Here is a 20885-nt window from a genome sequence, read left to right on the forward strand (position 1 = left end):
CTGAAGGGATTTCGATTAGGTTTTCATAATCTTGTGTAGAAAAACTGACTGGCTTTTCTGTTAACTTAATGGATTTCAAATCCAGTTATTGTTGTCATTTATGGTTGGAAAATACTTAATGATGTTCATGTATAAATCGAGAAGATGATCTGCAATGTCACTGAGAATATCTTCATCAAGTTTGCATTCATTTTCTTCAAGGAAATCATTTGGGGTTGGTAAACAATCCAAACTATTTTGTCCTACAGACAAGATCCAAAACTGTAGCTTCCATGACAATGACAACATTTGATCTTTTGCATTAAAAATATTTACAGTCTTTCCTTGCAGTGACAGATTTAGTTTTCTAAAGATGACTGCAAAATATGCAGCTCTCGATAACCACAAAAAGTTTGTTAAATGATCAGACAGTTGGAATTTGTGATCCATCAAATATGCGGAGAGCTCATTATTCAACTCAAATAATCTAACCAGCACTTTGCCTCGTGATAGCCACCTGACTTCTGTATGTAGAAGCAGGGCTGTGTGCTGACTCCCCATATCTTCACACATAATTTTGAACAGTCTTGATTGTAATGGTCGAGTTTTTATATAATTAATAATCTGTACTGCTTCGTCCAATACATTTTTAAGAGAGGGAGAAATATTCTTAACTACCAGAGCATGTCTGTGGAGAATGCAATGACTGCTGGAGCAGTTTGGTGCTACATTTTTTTTTTCATGTTTCAGCAATAACCACTGTTCCTACCATTGCTTTGGCACCATCACTGCACACATCAACACATTTTTCCCAGCTTATTTAATGTGTTTTCATAAAGTTATCGATACAATTGAATATATTCTCACCAGTCGTATTGGTTTGCAAAAATTCACGTAAAAGTAAGTCTTCTTCAGTAGAACTATTAAAATCATAACGGACAAATACAAGCAGAACTGCAAGACCTACAACGTCAGTGGACTCGTCTAATTGTAATGCATATGCATCACATAAATGCAGCCGAACAATAAGATCCTTCTTGATATCAGCAGCATAATCGTGAATACGACGTGTGACAGTATAATTTGATAGCGGCATAGCCTCAACTTTTTGACAAGACTCCTGATCCAACATACACTTTACAGTATCTTTTGCACATGGTTTTATGAGTGATTCCCCAATAGTACAGGCAGTCCCCGAGTTACGCGGATCCAACTTATGTCGGATCCGCAGTTACGAACAGGGCTTTTCTCGCCCCGGAGGACGGGAGCGGCGGGACGCCCAGATGCACCGCGGTCCCACCGCCCGCGTCCTCTGGGGTGAGAAAAGCTTCTCCGCGTCTCCCTGGTCTGCTGGGGGCGTAGCCTCCTCCCCCCCCCCCCCAGCAGACCAGGGAGACGGGGAGCAAAGCCGCGGAGGACACCGGCCGTGGGACAGCCGCGGCACGTCTGGGCTGTCCCGCTGCCCGTGTGCTCCGCAGCTATGCTCCGCGTCTCCCTGGTCTGCTGGGGAGAGCTCCCCCCAGCAGACCAGGGAGACGGGGAGCAAAGCCGCGGAGGACCCGGGCGGTGGGACCGTGGCGCGTCTTGGTCCTGCCGCCCGCGTCTCTCTGGTCTGCGGGGGGGGGGCACAGCTAGTGCGTCCCCCCAGCAGACCAGGCTTTTCTCCGGATGCTTGTGGTAGAGCAGCTGGGGCGCTGCCGGTTGGTCCCGCAGCGCCGCTCTGGGCGCTACTGGACCAACCCGGCAGCACCCCAGCTGCTCTGCCCCAGGCGTCTTGATTCAGCCGCTGCTGGTCAGTTTCAGAAGCGGCTGACTTGGGGACGCCTGGGGCAGAGCAGCTGGGGTGCTGCTGGGTTGGTCCAGTAGCGCCGAGGAGCGGCGCTACTGGAGCAACCCAGCAGCACCCCAGCTGCTCTGCCCCAGGCGTCCCCAAGTCAGCCGCTGCTGAAACTGACCAGCGGCCGACTACAGGAAGCCCGAGGCAGAGTTGCTCTGCCCCTGGCTTCCTGGAATCAGCCGCTGATCAGTTTCATCAGCAGCTGACTTGGGGATGCCTGGGGTTCTTAAGCTGAATCTGTATGTAAGTCGGAACTGGCGTCCAGATTCAGCCTGTTGAAACTGATCAGTGGCTGATTCCAGGAAGCCCGGGGCAGAGCAACTCTGCATCGGGCTTCCTGTAGTCAGCCGCTGGTCAGTTTCAGCAGCGGCTGTATCTGGACGCCAGTTCCGACTTACATACAGATTCAACTTAAGAACAAACCTACAGTCCCTATCTTGTATGTAACCCGGGGACTGCCTGTATGTGCTTCTCTGGCGAGCGATATACGATAGCTAACTTTGTAAGATGCCTGTTGCATTTTCATTATCAGATTTGGCAGTTTTTGACAAGAGTTTACTTTTTTCAAGCGATTAAAGCTTCCGCTTAAAAAAACTAATGTCTTTATCTTTGTATTCTGAATGATTTGTTTCAAAATGTCTTCGCAAATTAGCAGGTACTAAACAACTATTAGATAATATTTTGTTGCACAGCACACACTGGGCATCTGGAGCATCTTCATTTCCATTGCTTGTGAATCCAAATGACAAATAGTCCTCACGATACCTGTGTTCCTTATTAGTCGGCTGTAATTTTTCATAATTAACTTGAACTGCCTCAGTATTTTCCTTGCTGGTTTCAGTAAAAATATGGGAGTTTGAAGTACTCACTTTTTTCTTTAAAGTTCCTTGGGGAATTTTGATACTAACTTGTATTCTTAAAGTCACAAACAGGAGCCACGTGTACTCACAGTGTTTATGGGGATTTCCGTTCCTTCACAGTGAGTAAAGGATTTCCGGTGTTCCACTCACTGATAGTACCCCCCCCCTTCCCACACACACACACTTTGCCTTTACCAAGGGACCTAGAAGCAGCAACAGCTGCTGGTCCCGCTTCTCCCGATCAACCCAAGATTCCTCTCCCCCGTCCCCCACTGCCGCTCTGCTTTTACAAAGGGACTTAGTAGTAGCAGCAGCTTATTTAGTTTGTAGATCATACCAAGCTGGGAGGGGTTGCTTTGGAGGATAGGGTCATAATTCAAAGTGATCTGGACACACTGGAGAAATGGTCTGAGATAAATAGGATGACGTTTAATAAGGACAAATGCAAAGTATTCCACTTTGGAAGGAACAATCAGTTTCACACATACAGAATGGGAAACGAATGTCTAGGAAAGAGTACTACAGAAAAGGATCTAGGGGTCATAGTGGACCACAGGCTAAATGAGTCAACAGTGTGATGCTGTTGCAAAAAAAGCAAACATGATTCTGGGATGCATTAACAGGAGTGCTGTGAGCTTCTGCTCTTCTCTGCACTGATTAGGTCTCAATTGGAGTATTGTGTTCAGTTCAAGAAAGATAGTAGTAAATCTGTGTGCGTATAAAATGACTTAATCTTTAGCTGACCTTTATTTAATTAAAAACAAACTATTGAACATATTCTACTGGGCTGTAGCAAGATTACAAGTGATGAAACGCCACCAAATTGGTAGAGTCCTGCAAATTCACGGATATCTTCATCCATGGATGATGGATGCGAATATCCTCAGCTCATGTATCTGCATCCATATCCACAAACAAATTTTACTTTATGAATTGGGGGCTTGCTGAAGACTGCCATTCATTGGCTTCTGTCACCTGATAGCCCCTTTGAGGACTATTTGAGAAAACATATGACTCTTGTTAATTTCTGCCTTTTCAACATTGGTGAGGAGGGGCGGCTATGTTCATGACTGGCTATAAAGTCTTAAATAATTGTTCTTGGTATACGAGGTTGAAAAAATGTGAAGTATTTGAAATTCCAGGGGGATTTCTACAAAAAGAAGAAATGCTACCTTAATGCTCTTAATTTGTCAAAAGTGAAATCAGTGTGTAGATTGAAAGATGAATACTATTTTAACAAGTATATATATTAGAGGAGATAATCATACTTCAAGAATATTTAAAACATGGCTTTAAACTAGATTGATCTAGGGAGGCTAATGAGGGCAACCGGAGTTGCAAATCAAGCCCGGGATTTAAATATCCCGTGCTTGATTTGCATGTTCCTAGCCAGTCGACATTTTATAAATTGGCTAGCCCAAAGTAACTTCCCGCATCTACACGTGGCAGTGAAACAGAATTCTTATTTAAAGCCCTAACTCGAATTAGCTGGTATTCCTCCTGCAATGAGGTTTACCAGCTAATTCGAATTAGGGGCTTTAAATCAGGATCCCGTTTCATTGCCACGTGTAAACAGCAGTTACTTTGGGCTAGTCAATTTCTAAAATGGCGACCGGCCGGGAACATGCAAATCAAGCCCGGGATATTTAAATCCCGGGCTTGATTTGCAATTCCAGTCACCCTCATTAGCCTCCCTAGATCGATCTAGGGGGCTAGTGTAGACGTATCCTGAGAAAATACGTATTTTCCCATTCTCTTCTATACAAATAGCTCTGCTTCCCTATTGTATTAGGCTTTTCTCTGTTGCACCAAGTTTAAAAACTCATTCATGCAGCTTGAAGACTGCTGTAGAGTTGGGAAGCAATGCAATAAGTATACACATATAATTGATACTCATCTCTATCAGTGTTGAAAAAGATCTTAAGCTCCCTATAAAATGTCCCAAAAATTAAGTTAGAGCACTTCCACTACCCATATTATTAATATAAGCATTTATGCTTCAAGGTAAAAATAAATCCACAATTCAGTCCACGGTTACTTACATTTTGACTCATAAGTTCTTTGGAAAAGGAAGTGGAGATGGAGAAAGAGCCATTTTTTGTTAAATTTTATTCCCTTGATTTTTGCTATCAGTATTTTCTTAAAGATACTGTTTAGTAAGGAAATTGGTTAATATATTGCGTTTCACAAAATTCTGGCGTATAACTGTCCCTCCTCTCCCTTTAGTTTTGCTAATTTCAGGCACATCCCATTGTCTGACACAACCAAACCTTGACGTTGCTTTAAGTTGCAATAAGAGGAAGCTGCATATCAAATTTGGTGGTCCTTTCTCTTATTGTTTTGGAGGAATTCTTGAACAGACTCATGGATGGACAGACACACTCTAAAATATATAGTAGAAGATAATGGAAGTTAGGTGCCATGTTAACTATAAAGAGACTATTTCATCTCCATACTGATGTTTGAACACTGTGGAGATGAGCTCTTGTAAAGGTTCCATCTCTGTTCTCTCGGATGTAAAAAGGTGTTTAAAAATAAAACTGTTAAGAATCCTGGCAGTTACCTCAACTGCAGGCTCTGCAGTATAAAGCTCTGCGAATTAGGCCTACCATGGACAGGGGCTGCTCTGGTGGACCGGCTGGAAAAGCCCCTGACTGTGGTGAGAGGCAGTGGGATGGGCTTGCCATGGATAGGGGCTGTTCCATCTGTCCATCTGGAGTAGTCCTGTCTGTGGGAGGTCCCTGGAGGGCTGTAACAGCCCCTGTTGGTTAACTGCAACCTGTAAGCCTCACCTTTTAAAGGTGAGGTTTCCCGGTTAACTGGTTAACATTTACATCCCTTCTCTCTCTCCCTTTTTTTGGGTGTGTCTAGACTATATTCCTCTTTCAAAAGAGAAATGCAAATGAGGGAAATCGAAAATGCAAATGAAGTGCTGATTTACAAATCTCATGCTTCATTTGCCTAATCTCCAATCCCTTTTTTGAAAAACGTTTTTTGGAAGAAAAAAAAAGCAGTCTAGATACAGTTCTTTGGAGGGAAAAAACCCTTTTTCGAAAGAATTCTTATTCCTGAAAAAGTTAGGTTTACAGGGTTTTGAAAACCTTTTTCGAAAAAGTGATCGGACAAGATTATGCAAATGAAGGTGAGATTTGTAATCAGTACTTCATTTGCATTTTCAGCTTCCCTCATTTGCATTCCTCTTTCCCCTTTGTTACTGTATGCTATGAAGCTAGTGTTAGTTACTCTGTGCAAGCCTCCTATTTTCAGAAAGTAAATAACAGAGTGAGCATGCACAAAGCAGGAGCTAAAGCATTATGGTTTATTCTGAGCAACTCCTCTATTGAAAAAGCAGCAATAAACTGAACAGCAAGTTTAAGGCCCGTATAAGCCATGATTTCAGGGACGTACTTGGTATTTCTTGCACCTAAGTAGGGAATAGGGCTTTTGCTTCAGAACATAGACAACTAGAAATGTTAACAGGATATTCAAAGGTAATTTTTTCTTTTGTTTTTGTGATTTGTGGTGTTAAAATTAGGTGACATGCATCTTTGTGGCTTTTAGTGAGCTTTTCTAATGAGATGTGCCATGTAGACTTTTTTGGTGTTTGATTGTGTTCTAATACTGTATTCACATTTCGGCTTCGCTGTCTGTTTTTGAAGTTTCACAAAGTATGTTTCACAGGACTTTCACAAAGTATGTGTTGAGGTGATGGTGGAGGAAATGAAAATGACAAATGCCATAGTACAGCATCTGCACTCAGCTGTCTACCACAGCTAGCAACTGTTTCAGAGCATCCTTAAAGCAGGAGGAAGTGTACAGCGCATGAGCATTATGAATGTTGTTAGTTTGTGTTTAAAGTGACAACAAAAAGTTCACAGGAAATAGTGCAAAGTTAAGTGGGGAAAGGAAGGTTAGGGACTTTACATTCCCTGCTCCTCCATGGAAGCTTTAAGAGTAAGATGTCTCTTCCATTAGAATTCATGGCAACACCCCTGCTAGGTCAAAGTTTAGTATTTTGCATTTCATCACCTCAGTTGCTAGGTTGAAGGGATGAAACCTGATTGTTCACAATTCAATCTGGGCTTCTGTGAGTTTTATCTGTGGCTGAATGTAGACTAAGAGGCAATCCTTTACAAGTTTAACCAACTCTTTCACTGACATGAAAAAGGTTTAAGGTATTGTATTAGATTCCATAGTGTGAAAATTGGAAAAAACAAATTTTTTTTCTTACTAAAATTCATTCTGTGGACTTCTTTCAAATGATTCCGCTGTAAATTAGGAGATGCAAACTATTAATTTTGGATGAAAAGGTATTTAAGGAAATCTCTTAAGCAAACAATCTAATTTTAATCTTATGTCCACCAATCTGTCAAAGAAGTGACAAAGATTGTGGAATATCTATCATTGGAGATTTTTAAGAGCATCTACTTAATCCTGCCATGAGTGCAGGTGTTTGAAGTACAGGCAGTCCCCAGGTTACATACAAGATAGGGACTGTAGGTTTGTTCTTAAGTTGAATTTGTATGTAAGTCGGAACTGGTACATATTGTAGGGGAAACTCTAGCCAAACATTTCTCCAGAGCTCCAGGGCGCGCGGAGCTGGTGGCAGCAGGATGCACGTGCCTGGCCCAGCACGGCTACTGCTGCTGGCATGCAGCCCGGGGCGGGCCACATCTGGCTGTGCAGGGCCCCACGGCTGCGGGGGGAAGGGTGCTGCTGGCCAGCACTGTGGGGGTTAACGTGGTCCCCGCCCCGGGCGGCCACTGCAGGGTGGCTGCTGGGAGCTGCTGCAGCCCGCAATCCGGGAGCCGGGCGCGCGGCACCTCATAGCAGCTATAAGGGATGCTGGGCACCCCTTACAGCTGCCATCAGGCACCCCCCCCCCCATAGTTTGGTGCCCCAGGCAGTAGCCCAGCTAGCCCATGCCTTAATCTGGCCCTGATGGAAATTGTTGGCTTTTGTAGACTGAGCCCATGTCTGCAGAAACCAGCCCCTCTCCTAGTCTCCAAACAGACAGGAGTGTAGCTAATTCCCACAGTACTATTAACCCTGTGTGGTTACTTTAGTCAGCCTTGGTGGTGCTAATTGAGCAGACAGTACCTTTCTGAAGCCCTTTTCATGGTGTTGCATACAGAGTATTTAATTTTTAACATGAATTACTTTTACAGTTTGGTACCCTTTACATCTTTTGCTTTTAATATGTAAGTTAGCAGGTTAAATGTGAATGTCTGAATTTGCAATTGTTTTAACAGACTGAAATGTAATTACTGGAAAACAGTGGACAAATTGGAAGGATTGTGTTGCTTAGATGTGTGTGCATAAACAGAGGACGCCCTTACACGCAGAGGAAGGTACTGTGCCTTTAAGAAGGCTTCTGTAAGCAGTGAGTGAGGTGTGTCCAAAGAAGCGTGCTGTGTCTTTCTGCTTATGTCACTGTAGAAAATCAGGCCTACAGTACTGGCGGCATTTCAAGAAATGCAGTTCAGTTTCATTTCTCAGTGAGGGAGGTGAGAGCCTGACAACTGTAGAGAAAGAAATTCAGAGAGAGACATCGGAGCCGAAGCTGTTAAATTAAAATGGGGTAAGCTTGAATTTTCCTGTGTGCAGACATGTCCTCTCCCTTGATATTAAATGAGCTCTGTGGATTTGCTGTATAACAAATGTGAAAGCAGTCAAACAGAATAGCGTCATAGTATCTAACCAATTATTTCAACATTTCCAACTGAAATTGATTTCAACAAAAACAATGTAAGGTATGCACATCAAACTTAAACTTATTTCTTAACTTTTAAAATTAAGTGGGTTACTATACTAAGGATTCTTGAAAAATGACAAGGGGATTTTTAGTCCTTGCATAATGTTTAGGTTTAATGTAGTTGAAAATAAGATTTCTTAGAGTGACTTGTTTCCTAGACTTGCTTGTCTAGAGTAAATAGCACGTGCTCTCTAGTATGACACACATGGGGGACTTATTTTTCTGTCCTATCCATATACTGTATATTTGCAGTTTCAACTTAAATTTAAAAATGCAGAGTATTAAATTCTGATCTGTACATACAATACCTATGATAATTCAAGTGTTGAACTCATAGAAATGGGTTTGTCTTGTCTCATTTGTAAAGATATATGTGTATCGGGAATAAGTGTTCTGAATTTGGAGATTCAAATAAGTATTGGCAAGAATAGGTAATTATTTTACAGTAACTTATAGCCCAGACATTTACCGTGGGATATAATATTGTAGTAGTCCCATTGAAATAAGAAATGTTCAGAGATTGAAATCAAAGGGACTGGTGGTAAGAGTTATAATCCACAGTACAATATTTGCAGGGTTGGTCCATAATCTGAATATGATATAGCCAAGAAAATTTTTCAAAATTATTTTTATGCTAGAAGTCTTTCCAGCGTTGCCCAGGTCAGGGGCGGGATGTGGCTATGTAGGCTTGCTGCTGATGCTCTGCAGCCCTAGTCCTGGGGTCTGGGGGAAATTAGGGGCCACACAAACAGAGCGCCCATGCTGGGCAGCAGTGTGGGGGTGGGGGGGTGCAACTGTAGCTCCTGCAGTGGGACAGGGGCTGTGCTGGTCAGCCCTGGCAGTGCTCCTGGGTGAGGGATGGGAGGTGGCTGCGGCGGTAGGGCTCTTCTTCCTCCCCACCCCGGTCTGCTGGGACTGAGGTCTGGGGAGCTAGAAGTTTGTGGCATGGGGGCCACTTACTTACTCCCTTGATGGTCTGGCTGCCCCCAGTGGTCACTTTGCAGTATAGCTGTCCCCGGGAGGTGACTGAGTATTGCTTCCCTCCGCTCAGCCCCCTCCCTTTCCATGTTATGGGAAAAAATCAACTTTCAAGCACATTCCATTTTCCTGGCACAACAAAACCTTGACCTTGCTTTAAGTTATGCTAAGAGGAATCTGCGTGCCAAATTTGGTGGTTCTAGCTCTTACTGTTTTGGGGGAATTCTTGGACAAACGGACTCACAGATAGACACACATACAGATCTCTAATAGATAGCTAGATGGCAGATCTTGTGTGTCACACTTTTTTAGTCCTACTTTTATTTCCTGTGACAGACGGATTGTGATAGGATAGGACTTTTAAGAAATTTAAGTTAGTCGTCTATCACTTTGAGCCTGACTTTGCAGGCAGATGTAGGACAACACCCATTAATATAAGTAAAGAAAAAGGAAAAGGAGCTTTTGAAGGAAAAGTCCTCTAAAGACATGCAGTGAGAATGTGCAACTTGGAGCAGATCCTCCTGTCCCTCATTTTGCACTTTGCAGGATAATGCATCTATGGGCCTCCTAGATCTGGATGCCATGAGCATTACTGCCATGGGACATTTGTCTTGCAATCAGTTATTTCTTGGTGGGCACTCCTAGCTCACTGTTGACAAGCTGATCTGCACACTGTCTGTCTGCAACAGAGCTGTGATGTCCATAGGAGGACTCAGGGTGGCTGCCCCAGACCCTGCGCTTTGTGGGCCCTGCAGCAGCCTACCCAACCATCTTCTGGGTGGGAAGGACTTAGAGGTCTGGCGTGGCTGCGGCAGCAGGGGTTACTTCCCCCTCGCTCACCACACAGATGGCAGGAGCCTGGCATCCTGCTCCGCACCCCCCTGCTGTGCATGGCTTCTCAGCAGTGGCAGGAAGCAGAGCACCCCGCCCAGAGGTTCCAGTTCCCTCCATCACTTCTTCATGGAGTCAGGTGGCAGGAGCTCCTGCCACCTGCATGGTGAGTGAGTGGGAGACAAACCTGCTGCTGCTACACCAGGACTGTGTTGACCTGAGGAGGATGGGGCAGGTACCTACACCTCAGGGGGGTTGCCCTGGGGCCCCGCATGCCCCTTCAGTGAGGCTGTGGCAAGTGATTTGCCAGCATGATAGGATGTCCAGTACCTCCTGAAAATTAGGCCCTTTTAAAGTGTCAAATCAGGTACCAGAAACACAAGTCATAACAAAACAAAACTGAATTAATATTTTCAGATTTTAATTTGAAAGATAGAAAGATGGCTAGAAGGCCGGGCCCAGCGGGTAGTGATCAACGGCTCGATGTCAGGATGGGGGTCGGTTTCTAGCGGAGTGTCCCAAGTTTCGGTTCTAGGACCGGTTTTGTTCAATATCTTTGTTCAATATCTTTATTGAGGGGATGGATTGCACCCTCAGCAAGTTTGCGGATGACACTAAGCTAGGGGGAGACGTAGATACGCTTGAGGGCAGAGATAGGGTCCAGAATGACTTAGACAAATTGGAGTATTGGGCCACAAGAAATCTGATGAGGTTCAACAAGGACAAGTGCAGAGTCCTGCACTTGGGACGGAAGAATCCCAAGCATTGTTACAGGCTGGGGACCAACTAGTTAAGTAGTAGTTCTGCAGAAAAGGACCTGGGGGTTACAGTGGATGAGAAGTTGGATATGAGTCAACAGGGGGCCCTTGTAGCCAAGAAGGCTAATGGCATATTAGGTTGCATTATGAGGAGCATTGCCAGCAGATCCAGAGATGTCATTATTCCCCTTTATTTGGCTCTGAGGCCACATCTGGAGTATTGTGTCCAGTTCTGGGCCCCCCACTACAAAAAGGATGTGGACGCATTGGAGAGGGTGCAGCGGAAGGCAACCAAAATGATTAGGGGGCTGGAGCATATGACTTATGAGGAGAGGCTGAGGGACTTGGGTCTGTTTAGTCTGCAGAAGCGAAGAGTGAGGAGGGATTTGATAGCAGCCTTCAACTTCCTGAAGAGAGGTTCCAAAGAGGATGGAGAGAGGCTGTTCTCAGTAGTGACAGATGGCAGAACAAGGAGCAGTGGTCTCAAGTTGTGGTGGGAGAGGTCCAGGTTGGATATTAGGAAAAACTATTTCACTAGGCGGGTGGTGAAGCACTGGAATGGGTTACCTGATGAGGAGTCTCCATCCCTAGAGGTGTTTAAGTCTTGGCCTGACAAAGCCCTGGCCGGGTTGGTTTAGTTGGGATTGGTCCTGCCTAGAGCAGGGGGCTGGAATTGATGACCTTCTGAGGTCTCTTCCAGCTCTATGGTTCTATGATTCTAAAAAAGCAGCAAAGTATACCCACCTAAAACCACCGGTTAGGAGACTCGTGTGAAGAATGTGCCCCCCGCCCCAGCCTGACATAGAAGGGTGAGCTTTGCAGTGTGTTCTGATGTTCTTGCACCCAAGATCATATTTTGAATTTAAGGGCAACCCAGAATATACCCTTCCCTGAAGCCTCCTCCCTGCTCACTCCACCTCCCCCTTCTCACCATCATTCACTTTCACTGGGAAGGGCAGGAGAAGGGGGTGCTAGCTCCCGCCCAGAGGTACTGACCTTGAGCAGTAGCTCAGCAGGGCTCCCTGCCTGTCCAGTCCCTATTCCACTCCCAGGAGGGGACAACTTACCCTGCAGTTCACGGAGGGGCACATGGCTCAGAACCCTGTACCTAGCTTCAGGCACTGCCTATGCATCTCCATTGGCTACCGTTCCCTGTCCCTGGCCAATGGGCACTGCTGGGACAGTGCCTGCAGGCAGGAGCAGTTCATGGACATCTCTCCTCTCCCCCCCGGGCCATGCCAGCATCCTGGCCACTTCCAGGAGTCGTTTGGGGCTGGGGCAGGCAGGGAGGGAGCCTGCCTTTATGGCAACCCTACTGCATTGTCAGAGATCACAGTCAACTAGGGGAGTTCCAGGATTAACCAGTCAATCACAATCAACTGGTTGGTGACCACTGGTTTAGATACAGATAGTTAAGCAGATGCAATTAAATACATCTCATATTTGTATCTGTCATAGAAGATTTACTCAGAGTTGCTTGGGTCCTTCAGGACAGGGGGTTGGCGGTGGGGGTGGGGGAGTGCAGAGAACTGCAAGGTCAGAGGAGGCTTACCAGGGCTACCCGTGGGGGAAGATTGGTGCTGCTCTAGAGGGAGGAGGTGGCCAGGACTCTGCTTCCCTAGGCAGTCAGCAATATTCAGAACCCCGGCCCCAGCTGGCCATTCTGCAGTATAATTTTCCCCTGTGATTGCTGCCCCCAGAGGAGCATAACTGACCCCTCCTATCATATCCCTCTCTTTCCACATTTTGGGAAACAACCTAATGCCAGGCACGTTCCACTTTCCTGGCAACATCAAACCCTGACCTTACTTTAAGTTGCAATCAGAGGAAGCTGCATGCTGTATTTAGTGATCTTAAATACAGCTCTTACTGTTTAGGAAGAACTTAAAAAACAACAAATAGTCTGCCACCTTAAAGACTAACAAAACATGTAGATGTTATCATGAGTTTTCATGGGCGTATCCTTGGATGGATGGACTCATGGACAGAGCATATCTGTATCTGCAAAAATTAGCCCGAGAGATAAAGTAGATATGCATGGTTTTGCAGGTTCAACTCATGGACGGACAGACAGCTGCACAAACTCTCTAAAATATATATAGATGAATATGCATTAGAACTACAAGGCGTGCTGTGAGATTCTGGGGATATGCCTGTCAAATTGAGAATAGTTTTTTCACCATTTCTGATTATGTTGTTCTTGACTTTCTTTGTGGATTAAACCATGCCTTTTGTAGCAGAGGCTTGAAGCATATTGAACAGACTGTGTCTGAGGAGCTGTGACAGAGCAATCAAAGACTACCAACACTGAATTTCTCTTCCCTACTGAGAAATATGCTTTTTTCTCAGCAGGGCCACTGACTTTAAATGTGTCTCTGCACAGAAGCTGGTGCTTGGACCTCCCTGCAGCTTATAGTTCCGGGGAAATATAGCCAGGTTGGCCTTAAAAGAGGCGCTGCTCTCAGCAAAGGAGGTCATTCCAGTGCTAGAAGCAAGACTACCAAGCCAGAAGGGTTGCCTGGCCTAATGATTGGGGCCAGATCCAGGACTTAGTGGGGTAGTGAGGTCAGATGCAAAGATTGCATTCATTTGTTTTCCATAGATCTGTAACTCTTGTCTATTTCAGAGTAAAATGTTTGTGGATGAGAAATTGCTTTGCTGACCCTGTGTACTTTGTTTTACTGCCACATTGTCCTTGAAGAGCATGACTGGGAAATTAGATCTCCCACTGCCAGGTGCCCTCTGGAGGGAGCATGTCTGAGCAACTAGGAACTCAGAAACAGAACTACACTGATTCCAGAGTTTTGGCAGCTGGGCTATAGATACGGTAACCATATTTTCTGAATCAAAAATAGGGACATATTAGCCACACCCCTGAACCCATTTTGCCTCCAGCCCTCTTTAGCCATGCTCACCTGCCACCAGAAATCCCAAGTACTTCCAAGGTCGAGATGGGCGCATGACCAGAAGTAAAGGGTGTGGCTCAGAACAGAAAACATAAATCATTTAATGGGTCACTTGTCTCACCTGGCAGGAGTTCATGAACTCCAGTACTTTCATGAAAATATCTTACTAAGATAGGAACAACCTTTTTGATAGTTGTGGTTAGATGAATCTACCGTAACAGTGAGACATGAAGTTTTGCCTAATTCCTGTTGCAAAATCTTTTGAGCTTCTGGAGCAAGAACATTTTTCACAATTGCGTCACTTTTTGCTTGTGCTGATGAAAATGTAGGCCCACACAATGTAGAAATTAGCTTAGAGGTGCAATCTGAAGATCTGAAACTGTGGTGGTGTTTTACTGCTTCCTTTGCCACAAGCTCCGTTTTCACAGAATCATCTTTTAGAATAAATTTCTTGATTGCTCCGTAGCTTCCAGTGCTTCAGACAGCTAACTGATGTTTCTTTGAGTATGTACAGTGATGTCAAATTTCCTGTCATGGGCAACATTTATCTCACTACTTCATTAGGTGCAAAATGTTGTGTGGATTGTCATGTTTCTTTAAAAAAGGATATTCCTTTTGCAAAGCCTCAGTAAAAGTGTGCTTCTTCTCCTGCTCTTTGTATTCATTTTGACACTAAAATAAAATTTTACAATTACATTAATAGGCTGTGCTTGCTAGTCTCCCTGCCGATACACTTGCCAATTCCCCCCCTCCAGCCCTCTCCAATACCCCAAACTTCCCTTATGTGGTCCCCAACCGAAACACTTCACTCCCCTGATGCTCCAGCCCCACAGTGTGCAGAGGGGCAGGGAGGAGTGAGGTTCAAGGCCTAAGGCCAGATTAACTTTTCTGGGGTTTCAGAGTTAGTCGATTTTGTGGGGCCCCCTAGTCTCTGGGGTGGATAGGGATGGCATTGTAGGAGGGGGTCAGGGTGCAGAGTCTGGCCAGGAAGGAGGTGCAAGAGCAAGGGAGGGGGCAGGAGTAAGCTGGGAGTGGAGGTATGGGGCCTCAGCAGATTGGTGAATGAGCAGGCTGGGGGTGTGGGCAAAGAACTATCTAGAGCAGGGGGCTCCAACCTTTTTACACTCAAGATCACTTTTTAAATGTCAGGGCAAGCCAAGATTTACCCCATCCCTTCCTCACGACTCCTCCCCTGCCTTGGGGCCCTAGCCTCTCCATTCCCCTCATCTCCATCATTTGCTGTTCCCAGCCCTTACTCACTCACTGGGTTGAGATGGGAGGTGCTGGCTCTGGAGTAGGAATGAGGGATTTGAGTATGGGAAGGGGTGAGAGGTGTGAGTTCTGGAGGGGAATCTGGGTGCAGGAGGAAGGATGGGGCCCGAGGCTGGAGAGTTTTGGGGTGTATGAGGGGCTCAGGAAGGAGAGGGTTGGGAGTATGATGGGCTCAGGGCACAGGTTTGCAGTGTGTGGATGGTGCAGGAGTGTGGAGTTGGGGTCTGTGGGAGGTGCAGGAGTGTTGTGATGCTGCAGCCAGACGGGGCCTTGGCCTCAATTGGGGGCTTGCTGGCCAGGCTTCATTTTTTATTAAAATATTATGTCTGACACAAAACATTTCAGCATTGTCTGTGTTTATGGCAGGGCGGGGAACCTGTTTTGGGTCAGGGGCCACTGGCCCACAGAAAAATCAGTTGGGGGCCACACAAGTGAGATGCAAAAAAAATAACCCCTCCCAAAGCTTCACTGATGTCCCAACTGAGACACCTCCCTCTCCTGGCACCCCAGCCCCATCATGGGGAGGGTAGGTAGGACTGAGGTTCAAGGCCTCAGGCCAGATTAACTCTTCTGGGTTTGAGGGATAGTGAATTTTGTGGGCCCCTCCACACTCTGAAGTGGGGCCAAGAATGAGAGATCCAGTGTGTGGGACAGAGCTGCCAGTAATTGGGATGGGTGCAGAATCTGGGTAGAAACTAGGATATAGGAGCAAGCTGGTGGTAGGTGTCTGGCCAGGAGGGAGGGGGCAGGAGCAGGGTGCTGGTGGGTTGGCCAAGGGGATGAAGTAGGGTGCTGATGGGGGTCTGGCTAGGGAGCAGTGGCCGGGTCCTGGTGGGTGTCTGGCATGGGAGCAGGGTGCTGGTGGGGGGGAGGGTCTGGCCAGGGAGCAGTAGCAGGGTGCTGGTGGGGGTTCCGGCCTGGGAGCAGCAGCAGCTCGGCTAGTACCTGGGAGTCTCAGCTGGCGCTATCTCACACAGCTCTGTCTTTTAAATCTAAGACCTACATGGCTCTTACTAGTTTTAAAAAGACAAGGGAATCGGTTGATTCCCATCTGGCAGCTGCTCTGCCCTTTAAACTTAGCAAGAGCCATGCACAGGACAGGGCCAGCTGAGCTTCAAATCAGCTGACCCCAGTTTATGCAGAGTGCTGGTCTCCCTTTTAAATCTAAGACGACCTGCATGGCTCTTGCTACCTTTAAAGAGCAGAGCTCCAGCTGGACTGGGAATCAGCTGATTCCCAGCTACAGCTGTGCTGCTGCTCTGCTTTTTAAAAAGCAGTGGGTGGTCTTAGACTTGAAAGGCAGAGCCAGTGCTCTGCAGAAATGGGGATCCAGCTGATTGTCAGATATTTGGTCTGCACCTGGGAATCTGCCTGAGACACCAAGAACTAGAAACAGAGATCAATAACTGCTCAGACCCAGCTGGCTTAATAGCACATGTGATTCAGCAATTATAGCTAACTAGCTAACTGTAACCCACACACCTACTAGGTGTGGGTCACTGTCCCATGTAGTAGCACTCAGACTCCTTATAGCAGTGTTTCCCAATTGGTGCAAAATGAGGGGTTCCGCGAGGAGCCGGCGCTCCCCCGCCCCCTCTGAAAGAGAGAGAGAGAGCCGGCTAGCCAGCAGAGGCATAGGCAGTGAGTTGTGTGGGCTTGTGGTACCCATGCTCCCACAATATTTGGAGCTGGAGCAGGTCCCGACCCCCCCCCCCCACCACCACCCCTCCCGGCGCACGTCCTCCCAACCCGGCCCCAGAGCGTCTCTTCCCCCGTCCCTGCTGCGCGCAACCTTCCCTGAGCTCCCGCTGGCTGGCTGCTGTTGCCCTGCGCAGCGTGCTCAAACCAGTGGGTGGAGAGACGCCCGGACGTGACGTAACGGTCACGGCCCAGGATTTTAAACTTGCTGGGTGCTGTGTTGCGCCGCATGGCTGAGTTGCGGCTTTGGAGTCTGGGGACAGAGCACAGACTCCGGCCCCACAAAGTGGAAGGCAGAAGGTACGGGAGAGGGAAAGGGAAAGGGAGGGGAAGGGCTGGGAGAGGAAGGTGCTTGTGCGGAGGGGGAGGGGAAGGGGAAGGCACCAAAGGGACAGGGGTGGAGGAGAGACAAATGGAAGGGGGCCAAGCGCAGAGAATGAGGAAAAGGACAGGAGGAGAGGTGTCAGTGGGAGGGGGACAGGGTGATGCTGGGAGGGGAGAGGGTAAGGGCATTGGGGGCTAGAGGGGTGAGGGGAGGTGCTGGGAGAAGGCTTGAAAGAAGGGGTGGGCATGAGGAAGGCTGGGATGGAGCAAGTCATGTGAGAGGGCACAGGGGCATGAGGGGAATGGGGGCAGAGGGTGGTGAGGGGTGGGCATCAGGGAAAAATGGAGCAAAGGGGGCAGGGAAAGTGAGGGAAGGGGGAGGCACCAGGAGGGTACAGGGATAAGAGAAGGTGCAGGTGCCAGGGGATTCTGGGCAGACACCTGCCCAGTGGAGGGACCACCATCAGAGGAGAGACGCAGGGCAGGTTTGTAGAGGGAGGTGTTAGGAGAAGGGATGAGGAGGGGTAGCTCACATGATCAGAGTGGGGCTACTGGAGAAGTGGGCACAGGGAGGAGAGAAGGGCTGGTGGAGGGGGGCAGGTTACAGGAGGGCTGAGGACAGTGAGAAGAGCAGGAGTCAGGACAGCAGAGGAGGGTGAGGAGTCGGGGGGGCAGCAGGCACCAGGGGAGCTGACATGGCAGCAGAGGGAAAAGGTAGAGGTTTAAAAATATTTAATAACTTGGGTGGCACATCCAAACAATCCACATGAACTCAATACTGGTGCACAACACAAAATTCATGTTGCTCATGTGAGGAAACTCTCAGGCTATGTCTACACTGGTTGTTTCTTGTGCAAGAACACATCCGCTCTTCCATGTGCGAGCTGTGCTTTTGCACAAGAGCATCTATGGCAGTGTGGACACTCTCTTGCCCAAGAAAGTGCCGATGGCCATTTTAGCCATAGGGCTTTCTTGCTCAAGAAATTCATGTTGCCTGTCTACACTGGCCTCTTGCGCAAGAATAGTTGCTTAAAATGGCTTATTCCTAAGTGGGAGCATTGTAGTTCTTGCGGAAGAAGCCCTGATTTCATACATGAGAACATTAGTGTACTTGCGCAAGAACACACGGCCAGTGTAGACAGGCAGCAAATTTTTGCACAAGAGCAGCCGCTTTGGCGCAAGATTGTGCCAGTGTAGACACAGCCAGGGGGAGGGAGGAAGGCAGGGGTAGGGAATCAGCACTGGCTCAGCATGTCTGCATGGTTTGGGGGAAGGTGCAGGGAATTGAGCTCAGCTGGGTTGCAGAGTGGGGAGGTCTGGGGGGGCTAGGTGGTGGGGTGGGGTGTGTGTGTGTGTGTGTGGAGCTCAGAGTTTGACTGCAGGAGGAGGGAGGTGCCTGGAACTGGGGCTAGACTCAAGGGGAGGGAGGGACAGGGAATCGGCTCTTGGCTGAGCAGTTTTGTGGGGCTTGGAGGAGGTGCAGGGAAACGGGGATCAGCTGTGCTTTGGGGAGGCATGCAGGGAACCAGTGCAGGGCTCAGCTGGGCTGAGGTGGATGGGGGAGGGCATACAGAACAGACGGGCAGGTCAGCTGGGCTGTGAGGGGCTGCAGGGAACTGGTGCTGCACTCCCTTGGATTGTGAGGGATGGTTTTGGGAGAAGTACAGGGAACCAGCAGGGGTGGGCAGCTTAGTTCGGTTGCAGGAGACAGAGGTGCAAAGAAGCCTAGTGGGGAAGGCGGGGGGACCAGGAACCCTGAAATGACCTTTCCTGGTCCAAAAATTCCTCATCTGGGAACAGTCAGGTCTAGAGGGTGCCAGATCAGGGAGGTCCAACTCCTATCCAAGTCCCCTCCTCGCACCCTCCCTCGTAGCCAGACACCCTACATCCAGCCTGCTTCTGCACCCTACCTATCTGGTCTGCACCCTACCCAGACCTTGTCCCCTTCCGCCCCCCAGCTCCCTCCCAGATCCTGCACCCCATCCCTATCCCGCTCCTTGGCAACCCTGCCATCCACCCTAGCACTGCCCTGGCCCCAGCACCTTGCCTCACACCCCAGAATTCAGCACCACCCTGGCTCTGGCCCCAACCCCAGCACCCTGCCATCCACGCTAGCACCCAGCAGCACCCTGTTCCTTGTCCCAGCACCCTGCCAGTCACCCTAGTGCCCAGCAGGACCATGTCCCTGTCCCCAGCACCCTGCCACCTGAGCCAGCATCCTTCCACCCAGCAGCACCCTCTCCAGCCCCAGCACCCACTAGCACTCTGTACCCTACCCCCACCAGCACATTTGGGACCACATTAGTGAGGCTTGGGGGTTTTTGGAGGAGCTTTTTTTTGTTTTTTTGCATCTCACTTGTGTGGCCCCAACTGACTTTTCTGTGGGTCAGTGACCTTTGACTCAAAACAGGTTCCTCACCCCTCTCACATATAAAGACAATGCTAAAACCTTTTGAGTTTGACATAATATTTTATTTAAAAATGAAGCCAGGCCAACAAGCCCCCAATTGGGACCAAACGCCCATTTCATTGCAGCATCATAACACTCCTGCACCACCTGACCCCAAATCTGAGCCTATCATACACTGGAACCCCCGTCCTGAGCTTCTTACATCCCCAAACTCCTGCATCCCCACATCCTCAGTCTTCTGTCACAACATTCCTCCACCATCCACACATCACAAATCTGTGTCCTGAGCCCATCATACTCACAAACTTCTTGCCCTGAGTCCCTCACATATCCAGCCCAAACTCCTGCACCCTCACATCCACAAGCCCTGGCTTGCTCGGCACCCCAACCTTCCACCTGAACCCAACACTCCCCAGCCTAGAGCCCCCTCCCTGAGTCAACAGCCCCTTCTCCTGCATCTAAATTCCTTCCCAGAGCTTGTACTTCTCACCCCTTCCCACACCCAAATCCCTCATTCCCACCCCACACCTCACTCTCAATAGGTTGACACAGGTATAAGGGCTGGGTATAGCAAGTGATGGAGAGGAGGGGAACAGAGCAGATGAGGCCTCACAGAAGGGAGATGGGGGGGGGGGTCTTGGAGAAGGAATGTGAATTTCATGAATTGGTGGGTCCCTTTCTCCTCCGCTCCCCCCCCTTTTTTTTTGCTTGACAAACCTAGGGGTTCCTTGAAATTTTGAAAAGCTGGAAAGGGTTCCTCAGCCAAATAAAATTGGGAAACACTGCCTTATAGGGGGAGAGTGAGTTTTCTCTACAGCCCATAGCTGAGAATCAGCTGGCTTTTACCTCAAGCTCTAGTTCAGGGCTATTCAACTTGTGAAGCCCTGTGGGCCACAATGATACTCACAGCACTTGTTGAGGGCTGCAACTTAAGTGTGGGTGTGTACACCTGTAAATATATATGCAAATGGCTTCTTTCACACTGACAGGCATGAATACAAAGATTAAGGCAAGACTACACAACACATAGGCCTCATTTAAGTCAGTTCTGCTGATATTAATAAAATGCAATATTTACCCAATGTCCACCCATATGATAGCACTTTTAATGAGCTATGACAGTCCAGGAATTTAACTACTAAAATGCATATCAACGAGGGCTGTCAAGCGATTAAAAAAACTAATCACATGATTAATCTCACTGTAAAACAATAAGAATACTATCTATTTAAATATTTTGGATGTTTTCTACATCTTCTAATATATTGATTTAAATT

At 47.6% G+C, this 20885-nt stretch overlaps 1 protein-coding gene across 2 annotated transcripts in view; it reads left to right on the forward strand.

The window, feature by feature from the left end:
* Positions 1-20885, forward strand: part of SHISA5 (shisa family member 5) — a 61292-nt gene that overhangs the window by 8231 nt on the left and 32176 nt on the right. The window contains exon 1 of one of the 2 annotated variants that reach the window (XM_089781084.1): positions 8076-8257. The exons of the other annotated variant lie outside the window; for it this stretch is intronic. Coding sequence (XP_089637210.1) covers positions 8253-8257 — 5 coding nt within the window. The 5' untranslated portion in view covers positions 8076-8252. Of the gene's footprint in view, positions 1-8075; positions 8258-20885 lie in introns of those variants that run through there. 2 annotated transcript variants of the gene reach the window in all.

The sequence above is a fragment of the Pelodiscus sinensis genome, chromosome 11, assembly GCF_052426305.1.
Source record: "Pelodiscus sinensis isolate ZL-2025 chromosome 11, ASM5242630v1, whole genome shotgun sequence".
Taxonomy (NCBI): Eukaryota; Metazoa; Chordata; order Testudines; family Trionychidae; genus Pelodiscus; species Pelodiscus sinensis.